This window comes from Ailuropoda melanoleuca, chromosome 10 (assembly GCF_002007445.2).
Source record: "Ailuropoda melanoleuca isolate Jingjing chromosome 10, ASM200744v2, whole genome shotgun sequence".
Lineage (NCBI taxonomy): Eukaryota > Metazoa > Chordata > Mammalia > Carnivora > Ursidae > Ailuropoda > Ailuropoda melanoleuca.
The window spans coordinates 56,651,460-56,673,645 of NC_048227.1; the positions used below are offsets into that span (position 1 = coordinate 56,651,460).

The following is a 22,186-nucleotide window of genomic DNA, read 5'->3' on the forward strand; positions in this document are numbered from 1 at the left end:
ATTCCTTCAGCAGACTCCCTCACATCTCATTGACCAGACTTGCACCAGATAATTCAGGCAAATTACAAACCATTTAGAGGGTCAGAGAGACATAAATCAATGGGATAATGTCAGCAAGAGAGATATGTGGGCATAAGCCTAAATCAGTTACTGGCGAGGGGAACAGGACACCAGGAATAGACCAACACAATGGACTACCAAGCCAGAAGGGGCTTCCTCTGAGGCACACGGAGGTTGGATATCTGAACAAAATCAGGTTTATTAGTGAAGAAAAAGTATGTGTGTGTGGGAGGGGTGAGGTGTCTGGGAGCTTGGATAAAGAAAATGGTTTTGGGTAGGAATCCACCAAGGTTGGCTAGAACACTCTGCCTTCATTGGTTTCCATTTCTTTTAACTCTAATAAATGTTACTAATCCTGGGAATGATTCCTTTTCCCTGGCATAGCCTAGATCCTTCTCCTAATGGATTTGGTTCTTACTTCATTTCCAATGTTCAGGAAATTTACAAATATCTCTTCTTTTCTTAAGAGCAATGACAGTAGAGCAACCAAGAAATCATAAAATGAAATTGGATTGCCCAAACTTATCTATAAATGTTATTTATCTACCTATCTAGCTCTGATTTGTTTTCTGCATCGGGTTTAAAAGAATTCTGTTGGCCACATGGCGAAGTCCTCATGGTTTATTCCTAAATGCGTATGAGAGTACCTAATTATCTACAATCCTGTGTAGGTTTTGAAGAATGATTCCTTATCTTGGCTACTTGGAAATATACAAACAGAAATGCGCCTTTGGGTTTCTTGAGTTTTCAGAGTTCTTGATAGGTGATTGACATAACTATGTTTCCATTCTTTACAGAGCTTTGGAGGTAGGGGATGGAGGCCATGTGGCTCCAGACTGCCAGAGATTTGCATTGCATCGTGGGGAATCCCAGCTCCTTCACACCACCGCTGATGTGCCTGGCCCTTTGCCTATGGAACCTGGAATGTTTAAAAAGGTAATGCTTCATTTCCAGTATTTGGCTCCGAGGAATAAACACTTTGGTGAACTAAAACATGGGAAAATAACCCTTGTCTGATTGAAAAGCACATACTTACAATGAATGTAAATTGTAAAAAGGTAATTCTATATCAAAGCACCAGGATAATAAATAATGAGTCTCAAGGGGTGAGCGTGAATCTTTGCTGTACGCTGCCTTCAGATGTTCTTCCTCATTGTCAGGAGTGCCTTTTGCCTGCCTTTTTTCTTTTTGTACAGACTGTGTTTTAACTCAAAGGCATATAAAGTAAATAGGACATCAGTATTTGGAATTCCCATAAAAACATTTATACTGCCTCCTACTGCGAGGATTTTAGAGTTGTTATTATATCAGCAGCTACTTCTTAATATCTAGATGTTTGCATAGAAAGTTCTGACTCAATTGTATTGCCTTAAAAAAAAAAGAGCTTTCCCCAATGTGGGAGATAGAGATGTATATGCATGTTAACCTCATTCATTCACTCATAAAAGGATATTACTCACATACTTGTCTGCGGCAGGAAAGCACAATGGTGTCTTTAGTCATAGTGCGAGAGCTGGTGGAGCTGCCAGGCTTTGAAGGTTGTACAATACTTTCTTGTTACAACCTACTGCTGTAAGATCAGCGACTGTTAGTAGTGAAAGATATTTTGTCATGAAAGAAATCCTCCCCCCACCAACAAGAAATTTGCTTTAGCAATGCTATATACTAGCAGTTAATTATTAGTGCAAGATGAGAAGTTTTGGAGATGGGATGCACAACAGTGTGAATAGACTTAATGTTGCTGAACCGTATACTTACAATGATTAAGACGGTAAATTTTATCTTATGTGTATTTTACCACAATTCAGAATAAAGAAAAATTTTAAATTACTTAGTGATGGAAGCAGTAAAAAAAAAAAAGACGTGATGAGATTGTTAGTTCATATTTTACATTTTATTAGAACATGATAAACGTAGGGAGGGAGGGGCTCCTGGGTGGCTCAGTGGGTTAAGTGCCTGCTTTCTGCTCAGGTCTTGACCCCAGGGTCCTGGGTTGAGCCCTGAGCCTGGCAGGCTCCCCTCTCAGTGGGGAGTCTTCTTCTCCCTCTCCCTCTGCCCCTCCCCAGGCTCATACTCTCTCTCTCTCTCTCTCTCATAAATGAAATCTTTAAAAACAAAAAAGGTAGGTAGGGAAATTCAATAGAGAAACTTTGTAACTCAAAGCAGCATTATATTAATCAGAGTATCCGAAATATAAAATTAACTTTTATAAAATGTTAAAATAAAAAATCAAATTTAAATTTAAAAAATTAGAAAACCTGGCTTCCTGTATGTTATACTTATATTCAAACTGGTTTCACATTTTGTCCTTCTTTCTTTATAAGAAATAGTTTATAACTGTAAACAAAACCTAATAAGTCTAGTCACTGGTCCTAGCTAGCGTTTCAAGTTGTTTCTTACTTATGTCCTTTAATAACTTAAAATAGAAATAATTGTGTAAGTATCATGCCATTAACTATCCTGTGATGTTTCCTCAAGTCCAGGAAACAATAGGCAGCAGCATTCAGAGCTGAGAGGGATGGCGAGAAGGGTGTGTGGGGAGGGCCCTTCTCCCATGGTTCATGGCGCAAAGACAGTCCTGTCTTCTTCACAGTGCTGATATGCCATCTGGGCATGGTCTCCCAACCCTTCCTTGCTCTCCTGGACTATGGTCAGGGAGCCCTGGGCATGGGGCAGCCTGCAGGGAGAGGCCCCAAGGCCAACCCAGAGCGTTTAGGACCGTGAGAGTGGGCAGGGACAAGGAGGCTTGCAGCCAGAGACGGGGGAACTGGGAACCCAGTGTAGCAGGGAGCCAGAGCGGGTAGAGAAGGGCAAGAAGGTGAAGAAGGAAACAGAAGCAGTCTGTCATTCTGGCTACACCATCTCCGAGTGTCACCTGAGATGGGATCAGCCAGGCAGTGCCTGAAGCTCTCTACTCGCATCACACCTTCCCCCTGAGAGATGGCCAAATACCCACAACAGGAAGGACTGGCTCTAAGGTCCACCTCTGGGTCTGCCTGTTGTCTCTTTCGGCCCTCTCCCTCCATCTCCCTGCCCTCTCTCCCCCTCCATCATCCCTCTTACTCCTGCTCTCTCTGGGCTCCAGCTCTCTAGATCTTTCTCATCTCCATAGTCTGCCAGGCCTGGAAGAAAAAGAGAAGCAGTGGAACAGACTTTCTCTGCCCTGCTGACGTGTTCTCAACTTCATCTCTCAAGATCATGGTGGAGAGGAGTCAGTGGATCATTCTCCAAAGGGCAAGCCATCCCCCAACACTGGCCTGGCCAGTGTCCTTAGGAAACAAAGGTTAACTCCGCTTAGATTCTGGGTGGTTCGTACCTACTGTGAGTGCCTGTGTGCCAGGCACGCCCCACACTTTCCAAAGCACACTTCTCTTAGTCTGCTCTGCAATGAGCTTGCTCACTTCCTTGGAGAATCAGCGCATTTATTAGGCCGGTTCATCAGGACCACCCTTGGCATCTTTCCCAGGCAAAAGGCCATAAATTCTCCTTAAGATTCCTGAGTTGATCCAGCCCTCTTGGTTATATGTATTTATTCAAATGAGTGTTTAAATTTTTATTTGCATTAAAGTTAAGCAATTTGCCTTTCCCCAAACAACCAGAATTTATTCATTCTATTTGTTCTGTACATTTTGTTACTGCATTTGTTTATTTAACATGCTGTTAAAATTCCCTAGACATTCCTTAAAGATGACAATACTATATTGAATCCTTCAATTAAAATAAGAAGACATTTACTATACCTGCTTGTGTAAACGGAAATATGGATTTATAATTACAAAGATAGTATTGCTTCTCAAACGCATACATACATCAAGTAGGGAAAAAAAGCATAACAAAAATCAAAAGAGATTTTACTAGAATTCAAATCTTAGATGGGAAAAATCACCAGGGATTTTATATTTATTTGTACAAAGCAATCTTTCCTTTAAATGGCCACATAAAATCTTTAGTCCATTTCACAGCAGAAGATATGTTTATGTAAAATGTTTATTTCTAACAGACCACTTTTTCATATTAGAGAAAAGCATGAGGAAGTGGTATCACTAAATGAAAACATATATTCTGTATATAAGTGACAATCATGCTGAGTAATTCTTTCTTTGCATGTAAGAGAGGATTAATATTGTAGATTATTATGTGTTTTGTTATATTTATGTTCTTATATTTATTATGTTATATTTTCTGCTTAACTTATTTCATAAGTGAAAATATCTTAATTCCGCTACAGGGAGGTATTTCTGGGACATGAAGGAACACTATTAATTAAAGCATTTCTTTAAAAAAGACTAGAACAAGATGCTGAGAAGTGTATTGTTAATTAACATCAGCGTCTTCAAAGAAGGCAATTACCTTAATGAGAATTTCTATGATTTCTAGTACAAAAATCATTTAATCCCTTTTCAATTATAATCACTTATTTTGATCTAGAAAATTGCATGTGACTATAGTGATTATAAGTAAAATTTTAATCATTCTGCAGCCAAGTTCAAACAAGTAAAATGGAATAAACAGGAACAGCAATTATTTGATTAATTCAAGCAAAAAACTATTTTGCTTTAACCATTTGGATTCTTTCATTCTTGATGACCTGGATAAAACCTCTATTTTCCATTATCCACAAGTGTGTGCGCGTGTACTTTTTAAAAGATAAAATAAGCCCCTGCCCCTCAAAAAAAAAGGGTAACCATAATCTATAGAGGAGAAGAAGTCTTGCCAAATCAGTGTTGTTCCTTCAGAAGTCACTTGTATGGATTTTGATTCTTGTCCATGTTCCCGCCCCCTCATTCAGAGAACACCCGGAAATCTCTAATCTCACTCTTTGAGATTGAGATGCTCCCAGTCATTGAAACAGACAGGAAGCCGCTTTAGTCTCAGCTAGCTCAGAGATGGCTCTACCACAATCACTTTTGACAGCTTTTTTATGGCCTAATTCATCTTACAATTGTTAAGGTGGAGCATCTTCCCGTTTCCGGCCTGGTTATTCTAGTTTAGTCAGAAGTATAACAATCCAATTTAACAAGCACCGGTTGAGGTAGAAAAGAAGAAAAAACTATTTTCTAACACTTTCATTTTCCGTGGTGGTTGACCACTTTGAGAGGGGATGTCCCATTTCCCTGCCATCCCAAATCTCTCTCTCTCTCCCTCTCCCTCTCTCTAGCTGCTCCACATGGGTCCACTGATTTTGCTCTGAATGCTCAATCCCCAGCCTTACTTCATGTCTTAGGCCAGACGACTTCAAAATATAAAGGACTTGAGAGACCTCAGACTTGTTCACTCCACCCCCACCCGGCCTCATCCCACAGAACATCATATGGTGTCTTGTCCGCTGTTGCCTTGGCGTAGAACACAGTCCATGAACATTGATCACTGGGCTCCCACATTTTGTCTCAAGGCACCCAGGCTGCTAATCTCACCAAGGACACTTCTAAAATCGTCATGCAAAGAGTAGGACCTTCCAAATCCTGAAGTCTAACCTCCAACTCTCATCCAGAGACTGAGGCATTTACTAAGGTTAGACCATCCCAATAGTGACTTACTTAAAGGACTGATGAGTATCATCCATCCATTCCAACGCTACATTTCACCTTCCTTTACCTCAAATTACCTGTGTCATCTGGCGTTGTGAAGAGAGACTGCTGAGCCCTTGGGCCTTCCTTGTCCCAAATGTCTGCTTTCATCACCAGCCAGATCTCACTATGACTCCACCTCACCTCACCCTGGGACCTGTCCTGTCCATGCAGGCAGGTCTACTGCCCGACCTCAATCTCTGACCCTCATCAGACCAACTGTGTGGCAACGGTCTCTCTGTGTTCTGTCGGTGCTGATCTAAAAGTCTAGATATACTGTTAGAAAACAAAATTAAAGATAGAGAACAATGTGTATGGCATGTCACATTTTGTGCAAAAGTTAGGGGATCAGAATAAATATTTTTGTTTGTAGGTTAATTAAGAAAATATAGAAGGATATGGGACACCTGGGTGGCTCAGTCAGTTGAGCATTTGTCTTCAGCTCAGATCACGATTCCAGGATCCTGGGATCGAGCCCCACATTGGGCTCCCTGCTCAGCAGTGAGCCTACTTCTCCCTCTCCCTCTGTTCTGCCTCCCCCTCCCCCAACTTGTGCTCTCTCTCGCTCTCTTTCTCAAATAAATAAATTAAAAACCTTTAAAAAATATGGAAGGGTACATGCAAAACTAATTACCTGTGATAGGGGTGGGGGAAATGGCAGATAGGGGACATGGCCGGGAGAGACTTTTTGCTGTATACTTTCTCATAATTTGAATTTTGAGCTATGTGAAGGTATTGCATATTGAAAAAAATTTTAAGATAGAGGAATGAATAGGTATGATTTAAATTATATTGTGATTAAAGTTAAATTAAAATGATTTAGGTATGCATGTGAAATTTTTATGATTCTCTGATTTGCTGTAATCTAGACCAGTCCTGATTGCATTGTCTGAGAGACTACTGTTCCCGTGTCCTTAGTGGGCCATTCTACTGACTTTGCAAATATTTCTTCCCATGCCTACAGAGTCTTTCCTCATTTTGTCTACTCATCCTTTAGGGTCTTGCTCAAACAGCTCTTCCTTTGTGATGTCTGCCTCTTAGAAAAGTTGTTTATTTTCCTCTTTTTGCTGCCATTGACTTTGGATGTACCCCGAACTCAGCACTTACCATACTAATTTACAAGTCTCCTTCCTTACTGGACTAGGAGGCCCCAAGGGTCAGACTGCATTTATGTGGCTGGAACATTAGCTATACAGTTTGCATAAAGGAAATGCAGTATATTCACCCTAAAAAAATAAAAGAAACAAGGCTATTGCCAACGTGCAGCATTTCGGTTCTAGTACAAATTTCATTTTTACTTAGGCTTTCAAAAGTAGAGCAGGAAAGCTCACCAAATACACGTGTACGCATGTAGTAAGCCATGTGTGGGCAGCAGAAAGAGAATGTGGCCATTTCAGAGCGTGCCTCCACCTTCTCCTCTTGCATCAGTGCTGTGGAGTTGCAGAGATCAAGGTAGAGCACGTCTTTGCCCCTGAAAAAGCCTGGTATTATGGAGTGCAGCTAGAGCCGCCTTTCCTACATAGGTTTCACAGCTTGGGCATTCTATAGGCTGGAGAATGTTGCCTTAATATCCTAAGTACGGCATTACAAACAGCAGGATATGGTATACCAGCTGTTTTTCTCATCAAAGCTAAATGGCCGTGTAAGAAAAAGATTGCCTACGTATATCTGGCTTTGGAAAAATCAGGCTATCTCGATCAACCTGTGATAGCATGCATTTGAAGGTATCACGGTCACCAGGATGCAACAGGAAATCAGTGAGTGGTTTGTTTTTCTTTCACTCCAAATACATGTGTTGTCTTCCTTTGAGGTAATGACTGTGGGTGCTGTTTATTTACACATATAAAAATAAACATATAAATATATATTAGCCAGTGCATTTCCTCTGTTAATCCAAACTAGAAGGCTTTGACTGTGGGAGGGTTTTCAGGGTATTTTTTTAAGTGTGATAATGTATTTATTATCTTTCTTCAAAATATTATATCTGCTTGTTGCAAAGACTTTCCAATATTCTGAAACATACAAAATAAAGACTTACATTGTCTCATCACCTTTAAAGTTAACTAGTTTGGTGTGTATCCTTTCAGAATTTTTTCTTATGCATTGATGTAAACAGAGGTAGTCCATTTGTGCTTTTCCTACCGAAAGGGATAATACACTGCATACAATTCTCTAACTTGTTTTTTCACTTGTCAATCTTTAGGATCATCTTTCCAAGTTAATATCTATAAATATGCCTCTTTTGAATTACTACAGAGTATTTCCTATATGTAATATAATAGGTGTTCTGTTCTGTAGTTTCCCAATCTTTATTTATGGACATTTAAGTTATTGCCACTTTTTTTTTTTAAGTAAACTCTACCCCCAGTGTGGGGCTCAAACTCATGACCCTAAGATCAAGAGTTGCCTGTTCTGAGTAAGTCAGCCAGGCACTTTCTTTTTTCTGTCAACAATACTGTCTCTATGGGATTTTTTGGTCAGTATTTCTGTGGGCTAAATTCCCTAGAAACAGAATTATTGAATTGAAAGCACACTTATTTTTAAATGTTACAGATGCTATCAAATTGCCCATAAAGAACTTGTATCAACCTAATCTCCCAACCAAAGTGGATGAATGTGCGTATTTTTCTGCCACTTTATAACTATTGTTCATAATCAGTCTTTTTCTTTTGCGAATCTGTTGGTATCTCATTGTTTAAATTCGCAGTTCTTCAATTAAAAAAGAGGTTGAACTCTTTTTTTCCTTATTGGCCATTTATATTCCTTTGGTGAATTATCTTTTCATGTTCTTTGCTCATTTTTGAATCGGATTGTGTATCTTGCTGAAGATATTGTGATAAAGTAATAATCACTGGTATTCAGAATTGACAAAAATTGTGTTCTTGTAGGGGACATTTTAATCTTTGTGTATCTTTCTTCTTCTTTTTAAATAAGATAGTGTTCTGTTATCCAATTAGGGTTTGAATTTGTTGTGTTTGTGGGGATGGGGGTTTTGTGTGGGAGGAGCTATTAAGTAGTGAAAAGCTGAAAGGCTTTCCTGCCCTTACTGGAGAGGGGGTATCAGGAGTGGGACTTGTGAAATATTTTCTGGTCACGCATGCAATGGAGTTAAATAAAGGTCTCAGAAGAGGAGACCTTTCCTCCCATTCATTCCAGTTCTGCTTCTGCCTGTCTTTCTGTCCCTTTGTTCAAATAAATTTCTTGCACTTGCTATTAAAATGTTTACAACAGTCTTAGACTCCAAACATCAAGGACTGAAAACACTTAAAGTCTTTGGGATTCTGTTTTCAGCTCTAGTCAAAACAGATCCATTTGCTTCCAGAACACTGGGTGGTGATACCCTGATCAGCATGCCCAGCTTGCTGTAAGGAATCACTGATGATTGTAAAGCCTGGGGCACATACAAAGCTCTGTGTAAGTAGTAATTACTGTTATTGGTCTCTGACATCCTCAAATTGTAAGCTGAATTCCTAGCAGCTAATGCAGTAGAGGGGGAAATTAAAGCTCTTGTGACATCATCCCCATTATAAAGAGGAGTCACGGGCCAGTGATGCTTATTTTTTTCGTGAGGACATCGAGAGAGGATCATATCATCATTTTGGCTGGAGAGATGCAAAACTGGGGGTTTGTGTTCTTTTGAATTGATGAAGACTTTTTTCCTAATCATAGTAGGTCAGAAATCCCTCACTGGGGAGCCCTTCTTTTGCTAAGAACAGAGGCCTCTGGCTGCACTCGGACAGCATTTGGGCCAGCTGGAACCCCATGTGGCTGCTTCCGTAGCTCTGGACTCCACTTCCCCACTCCACTTCTTCTGCAGTACTTATTATTCTCTCCTGAGGAAAATCTGAAGACCGGTCCCGTGCAGAACCTCGATGGGGGGTCGGACCTGCTGTGGCTGTGGCTGTGGCAGGTGCCAAGCGTGTGCCAGTAATCGGAGGAGTGTTGAGTATCGGAATAGGTATCCCGACTCCCGGAATAGATGTGAAAACTCCAGAAACAGGGTCTATGACCGGGATCTTGAGGTAAGTCCTAGTCAAGGGAATCCTTCTGAGTCACTGATTTGTCCAGTGTCAACTTTATAATGCTTGAGTGTGAGGTCTGTGATTGTGAATCAGTATCTATTACTGTTATGCAGGGCTAATGCCATTCTGGTCTCGTATACTTGCAAGTATCCTGGGCACTATCTATTAATATATTCACTTATACTTTTTATTTTTCTGAGTGTTGAACAGCCATTGGTTAGAGCGTAACCAGCGAAGTAAATGACTGTGAAGGTAGCTCCTGCTGGGTACTGTTCTCGAGACTTAGTCCCCTCTACTCTAGCCTTTTCAGAATTTCGGTGCTGGAAGAGAACCAAGCTACCTTGTCTTCTCTTAAAAGCTGCTTTCCTTTGGGTTGGGCTCATGTACAGTATGAATCAGATATTAATAAATCACATAAAGGTGCTTTAAGAAATGGAATGATTAGCTTAAGATTCCAGATCAACAGCTCTGAATTGGCTTAAGATTCCAGATCAACAGCTCTGAATTGCTTTTTATGTACCTGATTTGACAGGAGATGTTGTCTTTAGATTGAAAGGCGAATCAAGGTCAACCCTGATCTTACTCATTATCCCCAGTTCCTATTTATAAAAGCCAGTGTGTTGTTTTAGTGTTAAATCTTTTGTACTGCTTTGTAAAATGTGCGGTGGCCATCCCCACCAACCTGAGCTCTCTTTGATGCTTGTTTAGCCCTCTCTTCTTCACCTCTAATATTATATATTTGCTTTGTTCTCACATGATAGCTTTGAAGGTTTTAGAATGGAATGTGCAGAATGCATAGGTCAGACTAGCTTTTGTGATGTGCTCTAGGAAAAGCATGCCCTGTATACTTCTGATCAATTGTTTTCCTTCAGGGTACTGATTACAGTATAGCCCATAATTTAATGAAATAGGTCATAGATTTAAATATATATATGTGTGTGCGTTTGTATGATATATATATACATATATATGTGTGTTTGTATGTTACATATACTTTTGAAGAACATCTAATGCTGAAATGACAGTTGAAAGAAGAGTAAAACATTTGAAGTTGTCAGTTCACTGAGCGCATTGGTCAGATGGACCCTTGTAGCTATTTCTTATTTCAAGATGAGAGGCGACAGACTAGTATATTAATCATTCTGTGTTTATTCCCATGACTATTGATTTTACTGTCATTTCTTCTTAGTAAAGCTTTGATTTCTCTCTACCATTGTACCTGATGACTTTCTCTTTTAGAAGCGTCAGTCAAATACCATCTACAGAGAGATCAAAAATTCACTATGCATAAATTTGTGTCCTTCGCTAATTACTGATTCATTATCAGCTCCCAGGGGATATTTTTAATGACTTCTAACCAGCAACATTGAAGAAAATGTTCAGAGGAATATGGGGAAAGACAGAGATGTGTGACTGGCAGACAAACAGCCAACACGAATTTAAATACTTAGAGCATTTGGATACCATGTGCTTCTGAGAGATCTCTGTGATTATGACAAACACGGCCTAAAAAAAAAAAAGAATCTCTTCAAGGCAACCCACATCATCTCAGTAAATATTGGACCATCTAACCTAATTCCCTGCTGACTTTGAATGAATATCTTAGAAACCTGAACATGATATTCACCAAGATGGTCCAAATAAGAACCCTAAATTATAAGAAATGTTTCACCCATCTGATTTTGTTTTATTAGAATCTTAAAACGAAGAATGACTAACTGAGAAAATGAGGGAAGTAGGGACCTTTTTTGGCATGGATGCTAAAACTCCTCATTTTAAACATCTCCCTATTTGTGATGATATCATTCAAACCAGCACAGAGGACTTTGCCCTTGGATTCCCTCGTAACATTTGCCTAAAATAGCTAGGCAGAATATCAAAATACTTCTAGGAAGTATTCACTTCTACGGGTTTAGCAATAAAGGATGCTTCACCAAAAGTTCTATGTTAATTCAAAATACTGATTTTTTCCAGGTGTTTTATAAAATGACAATATGTATTATAATAATGACAAATGCCCTTTAAAAACCCCTCTTTGATTTTCTATTTTAAACCTGTAATCATCCAAACTGGCTATAATAATTTATTAAGTATCTGTGAATGCAAAAAATTATGGCTGATCAACATCTACCCATCTCGAAAACTGATTAAATAGTATCTCATTTGTGAAGTTTCCCTCCATTCTCAAATGATATTATCTGACATCTCTCATGTTCTCATGGAATTCTGTACCATCCCAAGTAATTTCTCCATATTATTATTCAGAAGCCTATCTCTACATTACTAGCATTCTCTAGGGCAGGATATTCCCATCTCATTGCACCTCACGCAGCACCTGCCATATAGAAGGCACTCAATACGTGGAAATACAATGACCGGAAAAGCGAACTAGACAGCACTGAGCATAGCCGGAGGAGCAGAGCTCCGACTTCAGCCCTTCTTTAGACCAGCTGCTTTAGCTCGGGTAGGTTATTTATCCTTCCCAGGCACCAGCCTTTATATTTGTAAAGTAGGAGGTGGGAGCTGGTTTAGCTAGTGCTCTGTGGAACCCTGGGGGTCCTCTCAGGTGCCTTGGAGGTTGCAACAGGGAGAAAAGGATGGATGGAAAGGTGGATGGGAGAGGAACTCAGGCTTGCAAGCTTCATGCCCTGTCCTCACTCAGGGAAGCTCACGTCTGTTTTCTACATATAGCTGAATCCCTGTTACAATTTCTTTTGCATAAAATGTTTTACTGCTGAAAAAATCATGATAACAACTTGCCTAGATTACATATAATGTTCTTCCATGTCTAGGGTCTGTCATTTTATGTAACAATTTTATTAGCTCATCTCATTATCATATTGCCTTTTAAAAGAAATTTTACACCACATTGCTCTCATTAACTCCGTATTTATATGCACCCCCCCGCCCTGAATAGGTCTTTTCTGCTCTGTATTTTACCCTGCCTACTTGTCTGTTACATCGTGTAGTTATGTTTTAAACCTGAAATAAGCTGATCGTCCCTACTGAATTTTCTTTAGTTTGTAGAATCACTCTCAAATTTAATGAATTGATTTGAATTTTATTCCAATCCAGATGAACAAAACAGCAACCGTGAATATCTAATTTCTTCTATAAATCGGATGAAGACATTCTTAATTTAATTCCTTCTGGTCATTTAAAAAGTCACTGAGTAAAATGATATCCAAGCTGGAATGGGGGGGGCAAGAGTTGAATAAATTCATAGTTTGACCTTCCTGTGCTGTTAGCGGATCTTGCAATGAGTTGTCTTCCCTGCCTTCATTTTTTAAAGTAAGCTCTATGCCCAACGTAAGGCTTGAACTCCTGACCCTGAGATCAAGAGTTGCATGCTCTACCAACTGAGCCAGCCAGGCACCCTTCTACTTAATTTTTTAAAAGTATTTGAAATAGCAAATTTTTTCAAGTTTGTGAATAAATATTCATTGATAGTCATCCAAAGTACTAAATGGAGCATCACATATTTTCACAGCATAAATAATAATGAAGGAATTAATAGGTAGATTACAGGAGAAAAGGAAACAAGCACTAGAAGGTCAAAGTATACAAAATAAGGAAAGAGATTCAATACCCATGTACTCAGCATTTATTCAAAGCTCACTAAAAGTCTCTAGTGCTTCTGCAATTTTAATGCTCACATTCTGCCAGTGGCTTAAGCTTTGTTCCTTATGTTTGGTACATGGGCTATTTATTTATTCATTTCATGCTTGTTAATGAGGTACCTTGGGAGTTTCTCCTTTCAGTGAAAATAGAAGAGAATGAAAAGGGAATTGTTGGGAGTACCCTGACTAACTCAGTCACACAAATTGCCAACAGCTTACCCTAAAACAAGCATAAAAGGAATGACAAACAAATTTTATTTAAGACTAAAAAATAAAAAGCAGTATATCAGTTACATTTGATACTGCATCGTTCTATTTTGCAATTAAGAAATGCATCAGAATCAGGGTGGTAGTTGGACTCGTGAGAAGATAAGTCAAAATACCATGTGTTTGGTTAGAGAGAATGGTACAGAGAGGAACCTTAGGAAGTCGAACTTTCTTCAGGAATAAATGTGGGGTGCAGCCCAATCTTTAAATACAGACAGAGAAAGTGTTGTAAGTTCTTGAGCAAAGAAGCATTCATGATGAATGAAATATTTCAGAGGCGGTGTCATGGATATTCTTGGTGTGATGGAAAGGTGGGGTTTAGGGAAATAAAAAACTGTGATCAAAGATGGAGACTAGAATTTCAGAAACTGTCCAAGAGGCTGTTAAAACAGTATGGGCTTGTATTAAAGTAGAGGCTGTCGAATGGGCTGAGGTCAAGAAATTCGATGATAGATTGTATGTAGAGCAAAAGTGGATGGTAAAAAGATTCTAAAGTTTTGAGTTTAGGAGGCTTTAAAAAAATGATGTTTCTGGCTGCAAGTGAAATTCTTCAGAAAGGAAGACTGCTTGCAAGAAAAATCAATTTGTTCTTTCTAGAAAATGTTGACTTTGAAGTAGTAACTTGAAAACCAGGTGGAAAATTTTAGAGTAACAGAAAAAACAGTACCGAGAAATAGACCTGAGATACCATCAGAACAAATTAGAAGCTGAAAACTTTCCAAGTTTTCTCTTTCTTTTCCTTCCTTCCTTCTTTCCTTCCTTCCTTCCTCCTTTTTCCCTTCCTCCCTTCTTTTCTTTTATAAATTGACATCAAAACTCACTTGGCAGCAAAATCTGACCTGAGCCAATTTATTGTCCTTAAGTATTCCACTTAGCATGAATTGTCATACATATCTGCTGCAGATATTAATGCATTATGATATATATGAATATTATCTTTCCAAAATCTGAGGATTTTTGCCTTTAAAATACTTCCAGCCCCAATAGGCTTTGCATAAGGGACTGTGGACCTGTAGTTAGTTTAGAGAAAGAATGCCAGTGAGGGACTTCGCAGAATCCTACATAACTGAGAGTCATCTGTAAGTATTGAACAAATAATGAGAGATTTAATGAATGTTTAAACTTAAAAAGAGAAACATAAAGTTCACACAAGGAGCAAGGAAAGGAGGGAAGTCAAGAAATAGGTAGGTTGAAGCAGATAAAGGATTTGGCAAAAAGAAGGGTATGGTTAAATCCATGCAGTTCTTGAGGTTACGAGAGTAGAGGGATCTGGGCCCTGGGAGCTGGAGAGGGAAGCTGAGGTTCATTCACAGGTTGAAGGAGAGGCACAGACCGAAGGGGCAAGGTTAGAGATGGCCCAAGGGGTGGCGGCACAGAGGGCAGGGCTGCCCTTCAGATCAGACGAACTAGGCCCAGTTTTAGAAGCAGAGAAGAGGACAAAGAAGAGGGAATACTAAAAATGCTTCAGAACAAGGGAATCATTTTGGAGGAGCAAATGGGTTAAGACAGAGATCTTCAGACATGGCAGGGAGAAGCTTCGGAGGGGAGCAGAGGTACCTCTTCCCAAACTAAGGAAATATCCGAATGTGAATTTGACACAAAAAAAGAATTCACATTGAAGAGTTTTACTTTTCTTTATAGAGAAAGAAATAAAGTCACTACCCCAAAAATGGGTCTGGGGAGGAACCGATGATTGAGAGGAGGGTGGTTTTGGAGTGTGGAGAAGAGTTAGGAACGCCGCTGACAAAAGTACGGCCGGAAGTCAACGGGGAACGATGGCTGTGGAAAGGGGCAGAGTGAGGTAAACACCGTAACTCTACAAAGAACTGTCGCACATGCGCAAAGAACTGTCGGGCCATGGCTGTCTTGTTGTGCAGTGCAGTCTGAAATTTCCCAAGCCACAAAAATGGGGTATCTTTTAACTCTCGCAGTAGACGTGTGGATGCACGCAACGTGATCCTTTGTCATTAGCTTTCCCAAATAAGGAGCAAGGAGTAACCGCAAGATGGAGATGGTAACTCCGGCAGTCTCCTCACCGGCTCCCCTGGCTCTGTCTCTTGGACTCTGACCCCTACACATCTCTCTGCACAGAGCAGCAGCGTCGTCTTTTAAAGGCATGACTCAGATCCCACTACTTCTTTGCTTCTTCGCAACTCACCGATGGCTTCTCACCACACTTAGAAAAGAGATCTCCAGTTTCCATGTGGGCTTACAGGCCTTCCGTGAGCTGCGTCCTGCCCCCACCTAACTCAAACCCGCCTCCTTGCTGTGCCCCAGCCACCCTGGAGAAGTTTCTGGTGCTGGACTCTTTCTTGCCTTGCGAGTTTGACTCTGCTTGTTTGTTTGGCCTGGAACACACTTCTGCCAGCCCTCAAGGAACGGATCCCTTCTTGTCCTTTACATCTTAGCTTAAATGTTACCTCTGCAGTGAGACCGTGCAGTTAGGATCACCCCAACCTACAGGAATTCTCTGCAGAGAGCATATTACTATGTACTTTCCCACTCATTTCTTTGCTTGTTGATTGTCTTTCTTCCTCATAGTGTAAACTCTGTGAAGCAAAGATTTTTGTCTCTTGTTCACCACTGTATCCCCGTTCCTAGCACAGTGGCTGGTATAGACTAGATGCTCAATAGATGATGAATGAGTGAATACATTTTTCTCTGTACCTTTTCCAACTTAATTTCCTTAGTTATTTTATTTCTCAATGTCTGCTTAATACTTAGGAGGTATTCTGCAGTCCAATTTTCTTAATTTGATTTGCTTTCTTAATTTTGGTTTGACACAGTAAGTAGAGCACATTGTCTGTCTTTTCTACAGTTCTGTAACTGCTGGGATTTTCATGCCTGTGATGTTGCCTACACAGCCAAGTCTGACACCTGTTTTGTTCCTTTGTGATACAACCTTCTCATCTACTGCCCCCATTAATGGCATTAAAAGGAAGAAGATCTTTCTTTGTAGCTGTTTCATTACAGAAAGTCCATATTTTTTGTCAGGAGCCAGTTTGGTAACAAACAGCTTTGGCAACCCTGCCTCATCAAGGCCCCCCAAGTCTACCCACACAAGGACAGTAAGCCCTGGCCTGTGCTGGGAGAGGGGAGGGGGGTGAGCCCCTCTGCTGAGCACTCAGGCTGCCAGGCCAATCCTGGGCTTCTCCTCAGTGACAGGGAGCTTCCCTTTGGTCCCCGAGATGTTGGGGTAGCCTATCCTCTCCAGTCCGTCCAGTAACAGCCTGGTAAACACAACACTCTGTAACATACCCAGAGAAATAGAACTGACTGCTAGCTGGCTATGGGTAAGGAGTGAAATAAGAAATACAAATAAGATAATTCTGCATTATTACAAAGCTGAATCCAGGAGCAGAAAACCAGAAAGCAAATATATCATCATAAAAATGAAATAGGGTGGATCTACGTAGACTACTTTTCTCAAAGCGACTGATGCAACTTTGTTGGGCTCTCGCACAGTATAATTAATATGTGTCACTCCTTAAGGGACATATTACCTGCCCATACCATGAAGCCTCTTTATATTTAGCACTGTACAATCATTAATTAGCTCATGCACGAGTCCCCGAGTTGGTGTCATTATCTTTGCTTTGCAAACAAGGANTCCCCCTCCCAAAGCTTGTTTTATCCCTATTGTGCCCTGCTGGTGCCAGGCGCTCAAAAAGAAAAAGAGTCCTATTTATTTGCAGGCCATAGACAAAAAGGATAGAAACAAAAATAGATAATAGATATTAAGATAGATTTAAAAAGATAGAATCTTTCACCCCCTATTTCTGATCTTTGGTCTGATTTAGGGGAGAAAGTTAATAGTAAGTACCAAAACATTTTTTTTTTTAGATTTTATTTATTTATTTGACAGAGATAGAGACAGCCAGCGAGAGAGGGAACACAAGTAGGGGGAGTGGGAGAGGAAGAAGCAGGCTCATAGCAGAGAAGCCTGATGTGGGGCTCGATCCCACAACGCCGGGATCACGCCCTGAGCCGAAGGCAGACGCTTAACCGCTGTGCCACCCAGGCGCCCCCAAAACATTTTTTTTAATTAAGTAAGCTTTATGCCCAACGTGAGGCTTGAACTCATGACCCCAAGATCAAGAGTCCTATACTTCCCAATTGAGCCAGCCAGGTGCCCCAAAACATTTCTTTCAACAGATTGGACTGCCCAATAAAAAGCTCACTGATTTAGGATATTTTAAAGCAAACATATTTACCGTGAACAGTACGCATGATCAATATGGCTTTAGCTTCTCTTTTGTAGGGAGAGAAAATAACATAGTATTCCATGAAAATTTTTGTGAACATAAGCTGATACCTGCTTTACATTTTTAATCAGAAATGGAGTTTGAAAAAAAAACTCTCTCAGGTAATAATTTTCCTTCACAGAATTATTAGGGTAAGAATAGATTTTGTTGAATTTTTGTTTCTTTTTAAGTTAAATCTGACACTCTCATGAACCTTAAATGTATGTTTTTGTGGAAATATAAAGTACTTAAATATTTGGGGGGAACTGGATGTTTAGAGCTGAGTTCCAATACTTGGCTATCTGGAACCTTGGAGAATGAGTTGCTCTAGGCAGCTGACTTTTATGAATGACTTACTGTCTGTCTTTGTAGGTTAGAAACTTAAAAATTTNTAACATAGTATTCCATGAAAATTTTTGTGAACATAAGCTGATACCTGCTTTACATTTTTAATCAGAAATGGAAAAAACTCTCTCATGGACACTCTCATGAACCTTAAATGTATGTTTTCGTGGAAATATAAAGTACTTAAATATTTGGGGGAACTGGATGTTTAGAGCTGAGTTACAATACTTGGCTATCTGGAACCTTGGAGAATGAGTTGCTCTAGGCAGCTGACTTTTATGAATGACTTAGTGTCTGTCTTTGTAGGTTAGAAACTTAAAATTTTTTACTGATTTGGATAAAAACTATCTAAAGATATGTTTACTTATTTTTGTTTTTTTCTTAAACAAAATATGCTAAACATTAAATAATGCTTTTTCTTGCTAGAGCATGATTGTTATGGAGAGCAGCTTTTTTATGGAAATACAGTAATGTTCTCACAGCTTATTGAAGTGTGTGTTCCATCTGCGATTGCAGTAAATTATCATTTCTGTGTTGCATCGTTTTTTCTAGAAGTGCCCTTCTTGTTACCTGTAATTTCTTACTTTTGTCACTGTGTACTTTAAAAAAGTCTTTTAAAATGTTAAAGTCTCTCAATTAGTTCTGTGTTTGGAAATTAGCTAGCCATACTCATTATAATGTGTAAAGGAAGAATAAACGGGCTTGGAGTGAAGCCAAAAGTGCCTTCTCCAAACTTGACTATTCTTATTAACAAAGAATATGTTATGCAAATTTAAAAACATACTCGAAAGTAGAGAGAATGGTATAATGGATCATCACACCATCCCACTTCCATTTACACATCATCCAGTTTCAACAATTACTATCCTCTGGGCAGTCTTGTTCCCTCTATACCTCCCCTACTATCCATCCCCACAGCTGGATTAAAAGCCAATCCCAACATCAGTATGAATCCCAAAATCATGTTTAGCTAATTATAGATACAGATGGTTACATACATAAATATTTAGATGTATTTGTATATATGCCAGTTAGTATACATCTTTATTTCCTTGCTTTGTCCGCTCAGAGGCCCTAGAATCAATGATACCCCAGTAGCCACAAACATACCTAGAAGCCAGATCTTGGTTTCTAATACCATTCTCCAATAAAATGTACCAGGACTCATTAGAAAAATGGCTGATTGTAGGACTGGAGCCCAAAACATACAAGATGAGCCTGGAGTATCTTGTAGTACCAGAATGTAAAAAGTGCCACACACACACGCACACACACACAAACACACACACACACACACAGATAGAGATATGTCAAAAGGCCAAAGGAGCCAGCTGAAAGAGCTTCCAGTAGCCAAAGCTAGAACAATTAGAGCAACAAAATAAATAAATATTGCATTAACTCAAAGTATAGAATAAATATCTTTGAGTCCACATTCAAGGATATTAAATAGAAATAAATGATTGGGGTTGCCTGGATGGCTCAGTCTACCTTTGACTCAGGTCATGATCCCTGGGTCCTGGGATCAAGTCCCGCATCACTCCTTGATCAGCGGGGAGCCTGCTTCTCCCTCTCCCGCTCCCCCACTTGTGCTCTCTCTCTGTCTGTCAAATAAATAAATAAAATTTTTTTTAAAAAAGGAAAGAAATGATTGAATAAATAAATAGATGAGAGAGAAGAGATGAATCTCCCATGCAGAAGATTGGTTTTATCCTCATGGTGTCACTTAAACTTTTCCCCACTACTTACCCGTAAATAATAAACCAATGCTTAGAACTGGCTTGGATTAATTTTGCAGGAATATTTCACAGGAGCTGCTTTATACATACTGCTGAGCTGTATCACAAATGTTCTCTCTTTTTCCATGATGTAGACGTTGACATCATCATCCTGATTCACCCTTTGCAAAGCCTTTTGTCAAACAGTCTTAGCAGCCATTGGAGACTATTGCCTAGATCCATTAACTCATTTCATCCACATTTATTGGCTGGGATCTTTCTGAAACAACTTTCCCACATCCACTATTTTCTTATTCTGAAAAACAGTTCATAAAAAAGGTAGGATAAATGCTTGATTTTTTCCTCCTTTATTTACAGATAATGATTTTCAGATAATGATTTGTTGCTCTTTAGAAACATCCAAATGCTGCCAGTTAGTTGTATTTTGTCTGTGCTGTGACTGCAACTATGTAGGGAAAATAACAAGTGAAGGACAATGACTTATTAGGCCTAAAAAACACTGGTGGACTTTTTATCTTTATAAGTGTCTATTTGTAATGTTGTTTAGCAAGTCAATTCCAGAAGAAGGAAGTAGCAGGAAGGGAATTCCATTTCCAGCAAGGGTGATTGTCACTGGCAGATTTAAGGCATCAGCAAGAGAGAAGAAAGAAAGAAAAAACCAGGTGAAAAGAAGATGGGAAAGCAGAAAGGGGGAGAGGATGAACCCTGGAGAGAATGTCATTAACAAATATCTGTGCTCTGGTAATGTTTAATTGCTGACCTAAACGACCTCTGTTTTACCATCTCTTTCTTGAATTTCTTATGTAATCTGAAGGCTAACTCTAAATGAGCAGAAAAAAATCGAATCCTCTTTCTTGACTTTATTTTTTTACTTATATGGCACATAAAATGATCTTCTAGACTTGTAATTTCAAAGCATGTGTTGGTCTGTTGTAATCTTGTGCACCAACCATGAAATGGATTTGTCCTCCGTAAACTGAGATAAACATGTATTTGCTTATTCACTGAGAAATCCAATTCATGAGGAGTTTACATATGATTATATCTTTATAAGAAGAGATTAGAAAAGATAGAGAATATGATTACATTTGCCAAACTACACCATGACTCAGAAGCTAATTTGGAGGATTGGAAAAAGCAGAAGGAACTGTCTTGTTCATTAAGTAAAATACCTCTGGTCATTTTTTTAAAAATGATATGTTGGTATATTATCAATTGTGAATGTTACACCTTTACCAATGAATTTTTTTAAATATTTTATTTATTTATTTGAGAGAGCATGCACACAAGCAGGGTGGGTGGCAGGCAGAGGGAGAGGGAGAAGCAGACTCCCTGCTGAGCAGAAAGCCTGACCAGGGACTCTGATCCCAGGACCCTAAGATCATGACCTGAACCGAAGGCAGAAGTTTTTTGTTTTTTTTTTAAAGATTTTATTTATTTATTCGACAGAGATAGAGACAGCCAGCGAGAGAGGGAACACAAAGCAGGGGGAGTGGGAGAGGAAGAAGCAGGCTCATAGCGGAGGAGCCTGATGTGGGGCTCGATCCCAGAACGCCCGGGATCACGCCCTGAGCTGAAGGCAGACGCTTAACCGCTGAGCCGCCCAGGCGCCGCCGAAGGCAGAAGTTTAACTGACTGAGCCACACAAGCACCTGAACCCCTCTGTTCTTATGGTCTTAATTCTCTTAACCTATTAATAAATGCGCTATAGCTCATCCTTGAAATGGTCCATGAATTATAGGTAAAAGGCTCTACCTAAAGATATATTCCATAGCTTTTAGGTTTTTAGATAAGTATATAAAACGCCTCAAATGTTTTTTGGAAGAAGGAAGAAAATGGAAAGGCAATTGACTGAAATCAGCTATGGATGCTTAGTTCTTTATGTGTTTAAGGCACAGAGGAAGTATTTTTAGCCTAAAAACTGTTCCCTGCTCTAAAGGAGCTTATAAACTGGATGGGAAGGCAAGAGTGAAGTGTGCATGGAAAAATTAAAATGAAACAGAACAGCAAATATGAAATCAGTGTTACCAGTAATAAGTGCTTTCAGAGAAGGATTTCAGGAAGCTTGAGTGGACAGGGAGGCCTCCAGGCTGGGCCTTGCCTTGTGACTCAGAATCAGATTTGCACAGGCAGATGAGGTGATATCCTGGGAGAGAAAAGCCACGTGGGCAAAGGTACAGACAGGTAAGCACCACGTATGTTTGGGAAACTGGGGACATACTAACTGGGTCAGAGCGGTCGGTTTGTGGAGGTATGCGAAGGCAGGTGGCTTTGACAGATACAGAGTGCTGTCTGTTTAGAGCTCTGGAAGTTGGGGCTTTACCC

The 22,186-nt window shown here is 39.7% G+C and overlaps 1 protein-coding gene across 1 annotated transcript in view; it reads left to right on the forward strand.

Moving 5' to 3' along the window:
- CRYBG1 (crystallin beta-gamma domain containing 1) overlaps positions 1–22,186 on the forward strand; it is a 190,842-nt gene that overhangs the window by 77,785 nt on the left and 90,871 nt on the right. The window contains exon 2 of the mRNA XM_034670916.1: positions 858–996. Within this exon, the coding sequence (XP_034526807.1) occupies positions 858–996 (139 nt within the window). The remainder of the gene's footprint in view (positions 1–857; positions 997–22,186) is intronic.